At 42.8% G+C, this 17,328-nt stretch overlaps 1 protein-coding gene across 2 annotated transcripts in view; it reads right to left on the reverse strand.

Annotated features, from left to right (window-relative positions):
* Positions 1-1,072: 1,072 nt before the first annotated feature.
* The window catches only part of CEMIP (cell migration inducing protein, hyaluronan binding), a 51,462-nt gene continuing 35,206 nt past the window's right edge, over positions 1,073-17,328 (reverse strand). For both annotated transcript variants that reach the window (XM_010024793.1, XM_010024792.1), the window contains exons 17-28: positions 15,112-15,243; positions 13,087-13,122; positions 12,842-12,997; positions 11,147-11,327; positions 9,193-9,408; positions 8,085-8,296; positions 7,445-7,630; positions 6,555-6,759; positions 5,639-5,725; positions 5,180-5,337; positions 2,120-2,220; positions 1,073-1,200 (exon numbers count right to left, since the gene is read on the reverse strand). In XM_010024793.1, the coding sequence (XP_010023095.1) occupies positions 1,073-1,200; positions 2,120-2,220; positions 5,180-5,337; positions 5,639-5,725; positions 6,555-6,759; positions 7,445-7,630; positions 8,085-8,296; positions 9,193-9,408; positions 11,147-11,327; positions 12,842-12,997; positions 13,087-13,122; positions 15,112-15,243 (1,798 nt within the window). The remainder of the gene's footprint in view (positions 1,201-2,119; positions 2,221-5,179; positions 5,338-5,638; positions 5,726-6,554; positions 6,760-7,444; positions 7,631-8,084; positions 8,297-9,192; positions 9,409-11,146; positions 11,328-12,841; positions 12,998-13,086; positions 13,123-15,111; positions 15,244-17,328) is intronic.

Below are 17,328 nucleotides of genomic sequence, written 5' to 3' on the forward strand. Positions count from 1 at the left end.
AACTTTTCGAGGAGGACCAAGACACTCATCCCCGTAAGACTGAGGACACAATCAGAAAGCAACAGCAGAGTGGTCTAGTTCCGTTCCCTCGGACCTCCCTGGAAAGGTGAGGGTTGCTTACCCTATCTAAGACTGAACAAGGTAAGTCCCAGTATTCCCAGTTAAAAACTCGAAGCCTTGAACAGGATGGCTTTGACTGGCTACCATAAACTGTCCAGACTGAGCCTGAACATTATTATATGTAGGGACTGTATGGGAAAGGTTGAGAAAATACATGTGCAAATTGACTTTGCTTTCCTGCTGCTTGTTGAAGGAAAACATCTTATTTGAGCAACTACTATTGAAAAACATTGATCCATAGGAGAAATATGATTTTCTGAGCAAGCAGAAATATGTGGTTTCATCAGTCTCCACTGGCATGTTTTATCTGCTCCTCTCTCATCTCTTCCCCAACTATGTGCCGTGGGTTAGCATTTACAATGCAGATCCCAAAGAGCATGACCAAACATCATAGAAGCTTTAGGATAAATTCTTACTGTTCAGTTACGTTTCCCAGCACTAGGTAATCATTCAAATACACTCTTTCTACCTTAGATTTTCAACCAACCTTTGAATTAGCATTCCATGTTTATGAGCAGCTAGTTACACTATGGGGAAAAAAAAGTGTGTGAACAACTTAGAGGCTGGTAAAAACAATAATGCCTGATGGCCTTCAGACCCACAACTCCCCCTTTGAGAGGCAGCACAGGAATTAGTCTGTCACGGGGGTGCTGATAAAACCAGTACCTTGTAAACCAGGTCAAACCTTGCTTAGTAACAGGAGAGCTGACACGGCATCGGTGACCAAGTCAACCGGCGAGGAGCTGGTGATCACAGAACATACACTGATCACAGAGGAAGGCTTGTCCGTCACATGTGGCCACTCTAGCTACAGTAAGGTTTCTTTTTGAACAGCAACAACAACAACAAAATGCTACACCTCTGGAGCAGGCTGGCGAGGTGCCTGCGGCGAGCAGTCAGTAGTCCGTCCCACGGGGCAGTGCTGGCAGCCAGAAGGCAGAGAAGTGTGTCCTCATAATTTCATTTTCTTCACCACAGGAATTGGCAGCGCTTGATAGATTTTAGCCGAGTCCTCATTAGTGACCAGCTTCACCCATACGGGGCGGAAGCTGCCTTTGAAACCAACAAAAGCCATTTTTTCTGCAAATCAGAGCAAATAGATTAGGAGCGTGTCAGGGCTGCACCAGAAAACCCGTGCGCATGGCTACAGCCGACAGCTGGGTGGATGCACGTGCACAAGAGCACACACGTGCACACAAACTTTGCCAGTTATGCACTCTCCAGGTATTATACTTTCCTAATGAAGCTTAATTAAAAGTTTATTTACACATTATATGCTTCCATTAATTGACAATATGTGGTACATAGCAGAAGACAGAAGGAAAAAACCCTTCCCAGCAGGCAGCTTGAGCTATCTGTTGAAGCTATCATTATTTGCATGGTGGTTATACTCAAAAGCTGCTTGGGAAAGCTGAGGGGATGGTAAGGAACAGGACAACAAGCAAGACCTATGTTAGCAAGTAAAACACACACACACATACAAGAGGACAGCGTGCCAAAAGCTCACAGTTACAAGCTGATCAGAGCAACATGCACATAAAGCGATATCCTAGTGCAACATGTGATGCTTTGAAATTGATATGCTTTGTGCCATCAAGTCAGAATTTTGTTTCAAGAGGAAACCAGCTAAAAATAAGTTCAGACAAGTAAAAAATCCTGTTTTGGGCATTTAGTAGGAAAAAAGTCCAATATTCCTGTTGTTAAAATGCCTTTTGGTTGAAAATAAATCTGGAAAATCAAACCCCTGAATTCTTTACTTCTAAGAACAACTGCCAGAGCACTTTTTCCATCTACAGTATTAAACTGAGCACTGTTATCCAAAGCGGCAGTGGATACAACCTTACCGAATAAATAAATGACTGGTCCCAGGATGTTTGAGCACATGCTGATAGAAACAAGCAAGGCAAAGTTTAGAAGCAGAGAAGAGGTCCCTTTAGTGGAACCATGAGAGGGGAATAGATCAAAGGGGTTTAGAGCTGCAGTTCTGAAAAGTGGTTACCTTTTAACCTAAAGCCCTCTTCTGCTCCAAGTTTCTCCAGTACTTTAGTCCATGGTCCTCTTGAAATGAATCTTCCTTTAGTTGTCACCAGCACTATGGAGCTGAAAGAAACAAAGCCATTTATAAACAGATGAAGAGTCATAACATGTTCCTCGCTTGCCTGCCTTGAGCACTGGTAACTCCTGCCTGTGTGATGCAAAGACACCCACAAACTACAGCGGTTTCTGCTTTGTGGCTTTTGACAATGCTCTCCAACAGTTTAGTCATATAAACCCATTAGAAAGCAGACAGAATTTCATCTTTTCTTTTTAAAAAAGAAAAAATCCCAGTATTTTCTAGGATGATTTAAACTTTTCCAACCAGCAGTTACATCCTGCTTTGCTCAGAAAGGAACATGCTCTCCATGGGATGCTCTCCATGGGATGCTCTCAAATAATCTCTCGTTCTTTCATCATCAGCAGATTAAACACAAAAGAATCAACTTCTTTGTGACTTCTGCTGACCTGATGCTTTTCCTTCATTTTCAGTGGGCTTTTGCTTAAAACTTTATTATTTTTATTATGCTATTATTACTACTACTACTATTACTGCCTTACCTGCATGTACTGTATTTCACCACGAAGTTCTTGGGGAACTACAAATACCAAGTGATAAACAAAAACCATGCAGTAGCACATTAGGCTAATGCAAATCTGTAATTGCTTCAGTAAGACTCAGTAACTGCCTAGGCTTAATTCTGGATGGATAGAATAAAAACCCAAATTAAAAATTAAGAGATAATCATGTAGTGAGACTTTTTTGGGGGGAAACACAGGACACTAAGTGAAGTTAAACCCATTACTTCCTACAAGGTGTACAAACACCTCCAATGATTAGCTCAACAGCCGTGGAGGAAGAGCTACACTCCAGTGAGTGCAATGAAAGTTTCGCTGTTAAGTTCAGTGGGGCTGGGATGTCATCTTTGTTCACCCCCTAGTTAAAGCTGCATGACAGTAACTGAGCAAACACTTGCTTAGATGAAATCATTTCATTCCACCTTGCGGGGTTTCCATGGATGAAACTTCCCTGACACAAATGGCATTTGCAATCTTATAGAACGAGAGTCTTGCTGAGTCTGCTCTCCAGCTTCACAGTGGACACAAGTCACTATATTTAATTAGGCAAGAACTCCTGCAGAGCTCAAGCCCTGAGCTACTGAGCACAGCAGTTACCTCTTAACACCTCAGCTGGAACTGGAACTGTTGAGCAGAACATAGCAACGGGTGGTGGCAGAGGAAGAAGAGAAGCAAAAGAGTCATCAGGACTTTTCCTAGAATAAACCTGAGGTGTTAAAATGCTCCAGTGCTTACAAGAGTGGCAGGCTGGTTTTGAGTACTCTGCAAATGCTGAATCACCTCTTTTTGATTCCTTCAGTTCACTAAAATCGTTGCTTTCTATTAAGCCTTTCCAGCTTATAGAAGTTCAAAATAAATTAACCAGATGTTTTGTTCTCTTACCCCTGGGAAACTCATCAGAATAATGGATTTACTAAAAATGAATTAAAAAAGGGGTTTGGCCCACAGAGAGCTGTTTAAACGACTGAAGAGGCCTGTCCTTGCTAGAAACACCTCACATCCCCAGATCCATACATCTGCAAGTTGCTTTAGTAGTCTCATCACGGGAGGCTGGTGAGGCTGATGGGGTCCCTTCCCCTCTGCCAGAACCATGTCTGTACAGTCCATGTTTCTCATGGCAGTGGGAAAGATGACAAGAAGGCTGCTGGTTGTACAGTCCTCACATCTGAATCTGAACAACATGTACATCCAGCAAATGGATGAAAGACATTTCATGGCTGTAGCTGAAGCCCATCCCTGATCAAATTGGAAAGGCCTGCATGGATTGGGCTGGGAAAGCTTTTGGTGAAAGAACAATAATAATTTGGGGGTTCAATCCTTGCAAAGACACAGCTGAGACCGAGAGGTGCTGATCATGTTGGCTCGATTTCCGGTCCTAATACTAATCCTGTTCTAGCACTAACCTAGAGAAGACAATGAGGCTCAGAAAGACTTGAATACACCTAAACACTAATTACAATTCAATCTTCTAAAGCAAGAAAGAAGCCAGGAGCTGGATTTAGCCAGGATTGAGATAGGATTTTTCTGCAAAGGAGGAGGATGGCCTCTCTGAAAAGCCCTTTGATTATTTTTATGAAAGAAAAGTGAGCAACTACCATGCTTCCCTGCAGTAGCTACTCAGTGTGAATTTTGTAGTCTTCAGAATTACTTAGGACAAAGAAACATGTTTGTGTCCACCTGCATGGTAGTATGCTGAAACTTCCCCAAGTCTCTAGAATAAATGCCAGAGCAATATCCTCTCGATTTGCCCACAGCTATTTCAGATAATTCATCAACAAAGCGATCACATTTGCATTACGTTATGTATAAAATCAGATTTAATAACAATGAAATATATTCATTTCCCAATAGCACTCCACAAACAAATGTGAGAACCCCTTTGGTAAAAGGGTTTCTGATGTTGTTCTCATTCCAGCACATGAAGCCACTGTCCTCCAGGATGCAGCAACATGTTTTGACTGCTTACCACCCACTTGCAAAACTCTGTATTTCCTGTTGCCCAGACTTAAATAATAAAAGCACCCAGCCCTTAAGTCTGGGAAGGGAACATGTGCAAAGAGGAATGTATTTTATTAGTGGAATTTTCTGTGATTTGAGAGAGCACGCAGGCAATAGAAATACATAAACTGTGCACATCTGTACCGATAAGCACTTCGTGAATTTAGGTCTGCAGTTTGTCTGTAATCCGCAACATAAATGTAGGTCTGCAGTTTATTAATCAAATGTAGCTCTGCGGTTTATCTGGGGCTTTATCAGTTCCTAAATCACAGAGTCTGCATCCTGATTGTCCTACTCACATTTGGACTCTATTGGAGTTGGCAGGTACAAAAGGACATTGTTAGTCTGGTCAGTCTGGCCATGTTGGGCGACAAAAAGTAGGGAAAAGATGAGTGTTGTACAGCATTCCTGTACACTGCACCTTAGTAACACCAGATTATTTACTCACTGATCTTTGATGTTCTTGACGTAATTTTCTATCTGTGCTGGGATCCCTTGTAGAATTGAGTTTTTGAATGTTACTCGATCAACAACTTTTCCATGATGTCCATCAATCACGACCAGTTGGATACCTTCATCAGTGAGGAAAAATCTGACACCATCAACCTGTGCAGGGGAAAAAAATATTCCTGATCTATCATAGTAACACAATTGCAAACAACCACCTCTAAGAAACAGTGATAGTCTTATGTCACAGGACTGCTCTTTATATCAAAGGGCAGAATTCCAGATCTTTGAGGTCGAGCTGTCCTGCATTTTTAATAGTAAGGGGAAATAACAGCAAAATGCAAAGCAGAAGTGATCTGAATCTAACTACCCATGGCAACTTCATAACCAGTTTTCCATAACAATGAAGCAAGTATCTTAGAACTTTCTCCCATAAAATTCACTGAGAGGACCTGCTCACCTCAATGTACGCAAAGTCATCCTTTAGATGGAAGTACTGTTTCTTATAAGTTTCTATTTTCACTTCTAGTAGGTGGTCCTTAGTCTTCTGTTTAAAAAAAAAAAAAGACAGAAAAGAGTTTTTTCTGGTGAAGATGTCCATTACTGTCCATTACTTGAATGCTGCATTTCAGAAAGCATTTCAAACCTTGAAATTCAATCAAGAAGAAAGCTACATAATAAGCCCTGACTTGCCAAATTACATTGCTAATGAGACTGGGCACCACAGTAACCTCTCTGCTCATCCTGTCAGCATTTAAATTGTTTCACCAAGTGACAGTGTATAAGTGATTCTCACTTTGAAGAGCTGACACGTAACTCTCTGAGGCATTGCTGTACATTTCTGCTTCAAGAGTGACAAGTGAAAGAAAAAGAACCCAAACCAGATAAATATCCTACTCCCTCTCCCTGAACCAGACTGGACTGGATATAGTAAAGAGTGTTGTGCATTATATGGATGAAACACTCAGCTATGCTGTCCCCTCTGTGACACTGCTGTTCTTATAGCCTGGAGGAGCTGCAGACCAAGCAAGGACCCTTGTATCTCTCCAGGAGCACATTCCCTGGACTAATCTGTCTGCCAGCTCATCACTTTTGACCCTGTGCTTTTAAGCACAGCGCATCACAACAGAGCCTCAAAAGACTAAGTATCCAACTTCAACCAAAGTCTTGGGTGGCTGTGTCCTTTCAGGACCTGTGCTCTCTGCACATGCAAGAATCTGGTTTATATTATTTCACATGCCTGAGCATTTCAGAAAATTAGGCACAGGGTATACTGAACCTGGTACAAAGTGCTTCTATGACTGTGGGCACGATATGTGCCAGAACTACACACTTACACTGACAATAATTCTCTGATAAGAAATCAACTACTTTACCAGCTGTGCACTAGAGAGCTTCTTAGGCATTGGCACTTCCACTATTGGTGTCTCAAGGTACTTGGGATAGGCCATGGCTTCACAGTCACTGATGCCAGCTGTCTTTGGGATTACAGCTTTGATCCTTATTCGTTCACAGCCCTTGACAGAGCAGAAAGCAAATCTCTCCTTTTCATTTTGAGCTTTGAGTTTCAGAAACAGCAGCCTGCAGGTAGGAGAGAAAAGTGAGCAGTATCCTTGAGACCTCTGTGCAAAAAATTACCAACTCCCAGTTTTGGTGTCTTCTTACTAATGCTTTGCAATAACGCGCATTGCAAACCCTCAGTGCCAACGTCCGCATTTTATTGTGCTCAATGTACCGCATGCGAGTAAAAGGGGACACACATCTCAGAAATGGTTTGGGGACGTCAGGGAACTTAAGACAGAAACGAAACCTGAACTCCCTTCATAACGATAGATTTATGCAGAAGTAAATGCTTTGTATTTTAGGTCTTTCTTTCCCATTATTTTAATTCTTTAAAAGAAAAGAACAGGCTTTACACTCTTAGATTCTGTGCATCCCTGCCGTGGTGTTTATAAATCATTGCTGTTCAAAGCAGAACAGGTTGGGTGCGTCTCCAGCTCAGTTCCATGGTCTTTGCTTTTCAAGCGCTTTGCTTTTGTCTTTTTTTTTTTCTAATTCTTATTCACTTGGCAAAGCTTTTCCCCCAGTAACTGGCACTGCAGCAGAGGCTGTGAATGACTGGCAGCCATGGGAGTCCCAGGAAAATTAAGCACTGGTTACATTCCCAGAAAGGCTTTCTGGTTTTCTAATGGCATTAGACAAACAGCTCATGATTCCAGCAGCTTTCCCAAAGCAGTGTGCAGACTGGCAAGGCCTGCTTCCTTACCCAGTGTCCTCATCCCAGTAGTAATATCCTTTGCTAGGGTATCTGTGCTCCAGTTTCTCCATTTGAGAGGTTCTGTAGAAGGTTCCAGTTTTGTATGTTTTCTTTAAGAGACGATTGTGGATGTCTGAGAGAATGGAAAATGTCGTCCCTTTAGGATAGCAAAACCCTACTTGGATCCAGTCGTTCCTAAAAATAGCGAAGACCCACATTATAACAAGTCCACACATGACTATTATTTTCCTGGGCATGCTAGAAGCCAAACTACATAATTCACTCTGAAATGTAACTTAATTTTTTGCCTGAACAGTTAAAATTTTAATGGCTTGGGATGAATCTATGCAACGTAAATTAGACATAACAACCATGGGTCGGACCTGCCTCTGACTCCTACACGTGTGACTTCCATGCACCAGGAATGAATTAGCTCTAGGCTTCTAAAAACGAACCATGTTATCTTGCAGGGCTTCCCAGGGGAGGAAACAGGAATCTGGGATGTCAAATGGAAAGATGGTGAACTCCATGGACTTCCTGGAACAAGCATGTTCATTCTGGAAGAGCTCATGAGGTGATAACCTCACCCATTAAAAATGTGCAGTTACATTACTGGGCTGGAATGTTGGAATTCGGTCAGATCACTCACTTGTTGAAGTTGATGAGCCATATGGCCAGCTCTTCAGGGGCTGTCTTGTCCCAGTGGATGGTGTAGCCTTTCCTCAGAGTTATAACTGGCTGATACTGCTGGTAATGAGTGCTTTTGCTCAGAGCCCCTTCCAAGTAGAGTGGGTGATTGTGGTAGTCATTTTTGATTATTTTCATTTTCAGGTTGGCTGGCTTGTAGGCTTGGATGTATATCTGGATGAAAAAAGGGTTTAATGAACTACAGCAAAGTGTTAAAGGCGCAGCTACTCAATAGGTGCGAACTGGTGCAATGCCTGTGACTTCAGCAGTGACCTGCATGCTGAACACTTATATTCAATTTCTTAGGCTTCCTTTTCAACAAAGTAAACTGTTTTCAGACAAACAAGAAGGATCTTTTCCACTGAGTTCAAGAGTGTGGGCCAGTCAAACAGGCCTGCAGTAGGGCTGAAGTATTTCACAGTGTTAGTGGCAACCCTCAGCAGCAGGACAGTATCTACCTCAGACATCTGATTTCTGCTGAACAAAGACCCTTCTGTCTGGATTTCAGAAGCATGAAAACCAGCTCAGTGGTTAAAAATTGGCTTTAGTGGCACTACACAGGGAAAAAACTCAACAGTTGCAACACCCAAGACAAAAACAGGCACTAAGAGGAAAGTGAGGACTCTCTCAAGGCAGCAGCACTCAGAGCCTGTGTGGTAGGAAGAATGGTTTGGTGGTTACACAACAGGATGAAAGATCATGACAGCCAAAGTCTAATTTTGACTGCTCAGCAAATTTCCCATCACACTGTGGGCAACACTTCCCTCCTTAAATCAAGGAAAAATAACTAGCCGACAGCCCATAGATTTATGAATACTAATCTGTTAATGCCCATGGAGCTCTTATGGGACTTCAGGCAGAAGTTGTGAGAGCTGTCAGCAGTCAAGGCCAAACAAAGCATCTGAAAATTTACCACAGTATCCTCATGTTCAAAACCACCTGTGCAGACATGAAGACAAAGAAACAGTGAGCACCCTGAAGAAAGGCCATTTCTAAAGGTCCAGCTTTACAGTGCCAAGAAATTTCAATAAAATAAAGTGATAATGATACCACAAGATAAGCAGCTTTACCTGTGCAAAGTGTCCGCTGCAGATGGAACCTCTCCAGTCAGGCACGTCAATGCAGTCAGGGTGCTTGATTAACCAGTTATCTTCTTTTATCAGGTATGAGCCTGGATATTCTGATACAGAGCCATCCACATCATGAAAAACTGATGTTTTATCACCATCCATATCCAGATCATTGAACCAGGGGCCAGGTTCTCCAAAGAAGACCCTTGAGGTAATCTAAACAAAACAAAACAGCAAAATGCATTATATATCCACAAAGGAATTAATCACTTTGAGTACAGAGCAAAGGATGGCTATGGTCACTAGAGTGGCTTGAAGGACCCATTTTCTGACTTTATTTGACACTGGAAACTACCTTGGACAAGAAATAGTGTCGGGTTTGTGGGTCAACTTGTGCATGAAGAAATCTGTGTATGCACTAACATCACCATTCTTTAAATGGCCAGATTCTGGACGCTCAGCTTTGAGAATTTGTAGGTTTGATGTTCAATGGCTCAGCCCTACGACTCCAGGTGAAGGCTGGGGTTGTTGGTCCTCTGAGATAGCACTTATGTGGTAATAAAACTATGAGCTTCTGAAACTGACCATCCAAAGGTGGAAGAACCAAAATCATTTTCTGCTGAGCTGGTCTTGTTAGTTGGCTGGAACATCAGTGCCGTTTGGTATAGGCATATTAGGATTGTCTCTGCCTGCACACTGCCTCTTCATTAAGCCTTAAGTCAGTGTAGAACTGGGTCACACACTTAAAAGGTGCGTTTGATTTGTCAGACAGAGCAGACGCCGATTTCCCTGCTGACCATGTGGGAAAGGCTAAACCAAACAGAATTTCAGCCTCAGCTGTAAGGTTTGTTTTAAAATTCTGGAGGAAGGTTCAGGAGAGGGGGTGATTTCACTACAGCCACTTCACTCATTGTCTCCCTATATGTTTTTAAGGTTCCAAAGCCACATAAAGTCATACTGATGCTGGGAATAATCAGTAACCTCCCCTGGGAAATGGCTGCTCGGGCAACTTCTGAGTGATATTTTTATCCAGCATAAACAAATGTCATGTCACCAGCCTGCCTGGTGCAATGTGAAAGAGTGACCAACCAATGCTTGCAGGGGAATTTTGCCTTTCCCATCCCGTTTGGCACAAGGATCGCTAGTCAGCACTTTTCCTGACATCCGAGCAAGTCTGCTGGTTTTTTGAAAGTTAAGCAGCCCAAATCATTTCAGGCCCAACCACCTTATTTATTTATTTATTTATTTATTTGCAACGTTTGGCAGTTGGATTTAACAGCTGCTAGAGGTGAACCTCAGCAAACCAGGTAGGACATATCTGTGCAATCACATACAAAAATAACTCAAAAGCACAGACCCCAGGACAGGTTCAGACCAGAACCTAGAAGTTCATATTGTAACTCAAAGTTTGGCAGACCCTTTTTGGCTGGGTTCTGCTCTTATTTAAGTCTGCAGAACTGGAGTACCATGGAATTACCCTGGTGTGCAGGGCTGCGGAATTATCCTGCATCGGCTCAGTTTCACTGGCTATTTCCCAAAACCAGTATTTTCTGCTTCTAGGTGAGTTAGACCTTCCATAACAGACTTCATTCTGGTTTTGCTTTAATATTATACCGCTGTTAAAAATAAAGGGGCAGATTCTTCTCCTTGTTTCACAGTTTCCGAGACATACAGAAATGGAAATTATTTTCACTTGAACATCACTATTATTTTGTTTGAAACTGATGCCTGCTTCTGGTTTACTGCAAACCTGTCAGAGAATTGGATTTTCCTGTTATTTCATCCATCCAATTTTCTCTCTTAGCTGCTGCCTTCTTTGTTAAACTTCTGCCAAAGACAATGAGAAACCTTCTGAAGATCTCATGTTTTCTCCTAAAGGCTGCTACTCCCTTTTTTGCCCTCAACCCCATTTCCATGCCAAGGGCAAAAGGCCTTTCTGAGAAGGATAACTCACAGGGACGTCTTCAAAATGAATATCAGTGACATTGTTGTTGGGGCAGCTCTGCCAGGCGTTGTTGAGGCGGAAGGCCAGGGCGCTGGTGTGCCGCCCATCCAGGGCAGCGAATTTGCGGAACGTGCAGTTCTGGACATTGATGGGTCCATCGTAGAACTGAATCCCTCGAATGGGAAAATCTCTAAAACACATTTGGAGGAGACAGAGAGACATGGTCATGGCACAATAGCATGAGGACGAGACTGCATTCTAGACACGTACAGTCCCACAGCACTTCTTTCTCAGCTGCTTTCATTTTTCACATCCCTTAGGATGACTCCTGAGTTCATGTTTTGGAAGAGGAGGGATTTCCCTCCTTTTTAGGTCTGTGAAGTCCTTTTATCCTTGCAAGTTCAGCTCAAGTTCTCTCATGTCTGAACAGATCATCTTTATTTGTTCTGTGCTTCTCCAGGGAAGGAACTTACAGCAATGCCAAAGCATTGACCTAAAAATGAATAAATTCATGTCTGCTATCAGAAATGAGTTCTGCAGCAGTGAAACCTGAAACTCATCAGAGCTGCTCAGACTCCTTGGGCTGAGTAATGGCAGGGCTAAAAGAAGTCCCATCACATCTTTCAAAGGAACTTGGAGAGAAACAGTGCAGCTCAGCTACAATAAAAATTGGATACAAAACCAAGAAAAGGTCTTATAATCTATAGGGTTGAAAAGAGGTGAAGGGCAGACTAATGAACCTTTATTAACAGCCTTTTCTGGTATCATCTGCAAGGTAAAGAAGACACCATTTTTCACATTAAGTGAACAAGATGCTTAAACTCCTTAAGAGCCTAAGAAAAGATGTTTCATATTTCACTTATGATAAATTTGATCCCTTCCTCATACACGTGTTTTCCCTTAGACAAGACCTACCTCCTCCTGTGCGTTTGTTCTGTCTCTCTGTGCTTCTATACACAACACCCAAGATGAGATACATTAAGGATATTAGAAGGAGAGCTGTAGCAGATTGGGTTTTCATTATTACTGTAGTTAATAATAAGCCTGCTGCATCACTGACAAGTGAAGCTGAGGCATATAATACGGCAGGAAAAAAATCAGTGTGGCTGGTTGTTCATTGTAGGGCTGCTAGTAGGATAACTGTGTCTTTAGGAACAACAACAAAACATTATTGCACTTGCAACGCAATCCGTAGGACTAAACTCTAGGAAGAGGCCACACACAAAGTTCACTGGCCATTTCAAAACTGTTTAACAAAGGCATCGAGTTCCTGTAAGCACAGCAGCAATACTAACAGCAGCTCTGAGGACATCTGTGACCACATCTGGGGCAGTTCAAACTCAGAGAAGGGCTTCTAGGTGCTCTCCTGGCAGCTGACCTGCCTGGAGACTGCCACATTGCTCAACCACTGCTGACCACATACACAGAAGTGCCCAGCAGGCACACAGTCCTCTCGCTGTCTTCTCAACTGTTTGTAAAGGGGAGAGGGAAGGAAAGAGGAGTTTGATGCTGTCTTGGCAGCCTGCAAGTATGTACCTGCCAGCAGCAGCTGCACAGAGAGGATTTTGGGATCAGGAGACATGAAACCAAATCCTTACTGTGTAATGGTTATTAAACTGAACAGCGCTGAAGAAACCACACTGGGCTGGAGCTTGCACTGAGAGTGGGATTAATAAGTGCTTTGATATGCTGAGCTGAACTTACGGGCCAATGGGCAGGGTCCTTCCTCTGTGATCCAGACCCCCAGGTCCCCAAATCTCGTTGTCCATCATCTCGGTGCCCAGGTTTCCACTCTCACCAACAAACAGGCTGTTCTTGATTTCTTGCTTTGAGCCATCATCATGAGGGAAAGTCCCACCACTACGAGGGAAGGGCTGAAGGTGAAGGGGCTGCTCACACCATCCCACCAGCCATGCCCCAGGCTGCAGCACATCCTGCAGCACACTTACCTCGCTAAGGTCAGGCCAATGCCATTGTCAGCAAACCTGCAAAGAAGAGAGAGATGCTTCAGAAGTGGTTTGGGGTTGGTTTGGTTTATCATGTCAAACTAAAATAACCAAACCAATGGGGTGGAGGACAGCAGGGCTGAATTACTGAGCAGTGCTCATGGGGAACTCAGGCTTTTCCAGGTTTGTTCTCTGTCCAGTTGTGGAAGATCTCTTTTGGCACATCTTGCAGTATATGCAGATCACATGAAGCAGCAGACATGCACCTGATTGCTGCTGAGGTTCAGCCAGTGATTACTGGGCATAGTTTACATAGTTTACATAGTCTCATAAAGCTTTCTCCCTGTGTATAATGACCATGCTTTTTTCACTGTTAGGCAAAAATATGCTTATCTCTCACTCCAGCTAGCTTTTATTATTTAATAGTGTTTTGCCTTATGCATACCTCTGTGCTCCACTGTGTTCATGTATCACATACCGCTTCCATAAAAAAACTTTACAAGGGTAACGGTTATAAAAACAGAGAAGCTTGGCTTGTCTTGCATTAATAGAACATAGAGATCAGATTTTACTTATTAAAAAAAAAAATAAAAAAAATTTACAATGTCTTTCTATTTTGCTAAAAATCCAAGCTTTCAGATGAGATAAATCACAACTGTTGGTCCATGACCCTTGCTTAGAGGAAGGCTACAGTTAATAGATAGTTTGAGTCATTCTTGATGATATCTTCACATCGATGTTTCTCTTAACACCTCTATCACTGATCAACAAAAACACCATTTTTTGGAGACCTGCGGCAGAGCAAACCCAGCTTTGTCCTGCTTCTGACTGTAGGTGGCAGCCCTTCCCACGCTATCGCCTCCCCTTGCCTTTCCAGCCGCATCAGCGCACACCGTAGTTCCTATACTGCATCCCACATTAACATTTGGTTTGCTAACGTAATACATAAGTCTTTTGGTAGCAGTAGCAATGGAAGCTCCTGTGGCTATAAAGACAATTACAGTTTGACAGCTGCTTCCTAGAATTCACATACACTTACAGGTTTTCTGCTGGAAACTGGTAAAATTACTTGGTCTTTTAGCAACCTCCATATGCTGCATTTGCCCCATGAGCAATGTAAATGTCTTAATGACATGAGTATGATCTGCAAAGACAACACTTGCTGGCCATGGAGTGGGTTAGATACTTCTGGTTCATAAGTTCATAATAAGTACAAAATGTATTACTCAGTGTTGCATTTCTGAGCGTTCTGCTACAGCCTCATTCTCACAAACCCGACTGGTTGCTAGAGCCAGCTTATGCTGCTGGTTGCTTTAAGAGGTTTGGGTCACTCGAAGGTAAGGCGGCTCTGGCCAGGAATTGGACACCAGATAACAGCATGACAGCTATTTCTACTAGGGTTATCACAATATGCCTTGTAAAGTAGCTTTTTCCTTTTCCTCCTCCTTCACTGAGGTTGATACCAAGAGCCTGGCTCAGCAAAAGAAACTGTAGAAGATCATCTGTTTTCAAGTGGAAAACAAATATCTGTTCTGATCAGCGCAGGAAATGGCCTTCAAAGAGCAAAACAGGCACTTGCCCAGACTCTCTCCCTTGCTGCTGTGATGCATAGTTTTATGTCTACTTTGTCAGTACTTGCTTATTCAGCATAAGAGTAAGCCACATAAAACTGATCTGTGACCAGGCTGAGCCAGAGAAGGTGATGGATTTTGCTGGTTTCTTTTCAAAGCACCTCATTTCCATGTAAAAAAAAAATAGGTTTTATTTTTAGTTATTTGCATCTGTGTGTGTATGTGATTATTTTCGAATGCTGGTCAGCATCACACAAGAAACAATCTGAAGGCTCTTCAGTTAAGACAAAGCAGATTTTGTTTGTGTAAAATAATGCCTGTGTTTACTTAACGTTTCATCTGTATTTCAATCTTAGCCATATGAAAGGTGCAAAGTGATATAAATAGCTTGAACCACAGCTATGCTCATCATAAACACCAGGCTGAACTCTGAGAGTTGAAATAAGGCAAAACTCACTGGCAGTTGTCCAGCCACACATCTCCACCCCGCAGCCAGGCCCCGTGATCCTGGTTCTTGTAGGCAATAAAGCGCTCAATTATTGCAGGTTCTCTGGGCTTCAAAGGATCAGCATCTTTGTGTGGGCTGTATCTGTAACCAGAAGGAGAGAAGAAGGGTTGGCAAGGCAAGGGAGCCTTGCTCAGTGCACGGCCCCACTAAACATCTGGTTTATGCTAACTCTGGAGCAGCTCTGGGACAACAGTCCATCCAAGTAGCGTGTCTAGTCCAGCAGTGATGGCCAGACCCAACTGCCAAGGGAAGGACGGTCCAGGCGAGGCAGTTGTAAAGACCCGCTCCAAGTTTCCTTTCACCTTTCCATTATTGTATTGCTGATATATTGCTGAAAGCACGGAAAGTTTATTATTGCTCCCAAAAGTCTAAATTTTTTTTAATCCCTGTTATCCTCTAGCATATTCCTGTTATTTAGAAAAATATCCTTTTGTTTTCCCTTTTGAGCATTCTTATCTCCTAACCTTGGCTGTACTGTGGCAGTAAATACCACTGCCAAATTTTCCTTGCAGTGGAAAGGAATTCAAATATCAGGAGCATATGTCCTTCACTATTCCCACTATACATTACCCAGGACACACGCAAAAGATTTATTAACTCTGAAGTTCTCAAGTATGATGAAATATCGGCCTGATGTAGGAAAAAAAGCAGACACAAGTGGAAACTGCAGCAATGTGTGCCCTCAGCTGCTGCCTGTCAGCCACTGCTTGGGCCACGGGATCTGAGCAAGGGTCTGGCTCGCTATGATGATGCTGAGCTCAGCTGTCTGAGCTCAGCATGTCCTGAGGCACAGCTCTCCCTTTTGCTACTGAAGGAGCATCTTCCATCGTACTACATAGCTTAGAAAACCTGACAGATAAGTATCCAACTCAGTGCCAGGAACGGATGGTCCAGAGATTAAAATTCATGCCTCACCAAAGGGTAGCAAGGCCAAGCTGTCAGATCACTAACAGATATTCAATAGCACTTTGCTTTGCTTAATAAGCCATCATATCAATCTAAAACTGAGCATCAGGCTGATAGTGTTCCAGTAAATGAATATTGCTTTGGCAGTTTCATCACTGTGAATTTGCTTTCAGAGAAAGATTTAGTATCAGCCCTTGTGAATTCCCCAGACATTGTTAAATATAGGTATTTTGAGATGTATTCCAGTTTCATTCACATCCATGTATAACTGGAGGAACACTACAGTGGACAGAATTTGATGCAGACATTTAATACAGAATGCAGAACAATCTCTCCGACTCTGTAACTGTCCAGCCAACCTCCAAGTTTGCCCCAGCCACTGCAGCTATAATCATTTATTTAATCTTTCAGTCTTGACACATGAAAAGTGGAAAATGATATAAATAATCTAAGCTGCAGCCTGTGCTGGTGGGTAATCCCTAAGCATAAACATGACTGCATTATGAATTGCTTGGCTTCCCAGGGTCATTCCTGCCCTTGTATGGCAAGGGACAAATTGCCTTTTGTAATCACTCACTGTGCCTGTGGCAGCAGGCAGCTTCCCAAGCTTATGGAAAAGCAGCATCAGGCTCCCAAGAGAATTTAGAGGTCCTTGCAGAGCTGGCTGCTCTTAATAAGTTATTTTTTTAGCAGTTACTTTTATAATTGAATTAACAATTTCAACTAATTGAGCATTAACATAAGGTAAATAATACTCACTTTGAACACCTTTTAGCACTGGAGTCATGTGCCCTGATCATGGGACAACTGGTATCTGAGCTGCTGCCTGGGTTCCCCTGGGGAGGAGGACTGATCCCATCACTGCCAGTGCTTGCTTAGTGCATTACTACAGCAATCTGGGTAACCCACACCCCAGAGATGGAAGAGAGGAAAGGAAAAAGCTGCCATTCTCCCCTGCTGAGCAGAGGTTTTCAGCAGGTTTCTCTTCCCTACATGGCTTCTTCTGTCAAGAAACCCAGTTGTGGGGGAATGCAGGTTTCGTGCAATTGGAGGTTATTGGTCTGCCAGGAAAGAAAACTCTGAAACTTGAGAATATTTAAGTCCTTTTCTCTCCCTGGAATTGGCAATTAAGTTAAAATCCAGAGACAACCTCTAATGAGATAAAAGGGTGCAAAGTGCAGTCCTTATGCTATCACCCTTGCCCACAAGAAGTCCTCTGCTTCTTTCAGCCTCCTCCCTAGGGTCAGCTTCAGGGAAAGA

The sequence above is a fragment of the Nestor notabilis genome, unplaced genomic scaffold, assembly GCF_000696875.1.
Source record: "Nestor notabilis isolate BGI_N333 unplaced genomic scaffold, ASM69687v1 scaffold6582, whole genome shotgun sequence".
NCBI lineage: Eukaryota > Metazoa > Chordata > Aves > Psittaciformes > Psittacidae > Nestor > Nestor notabilis.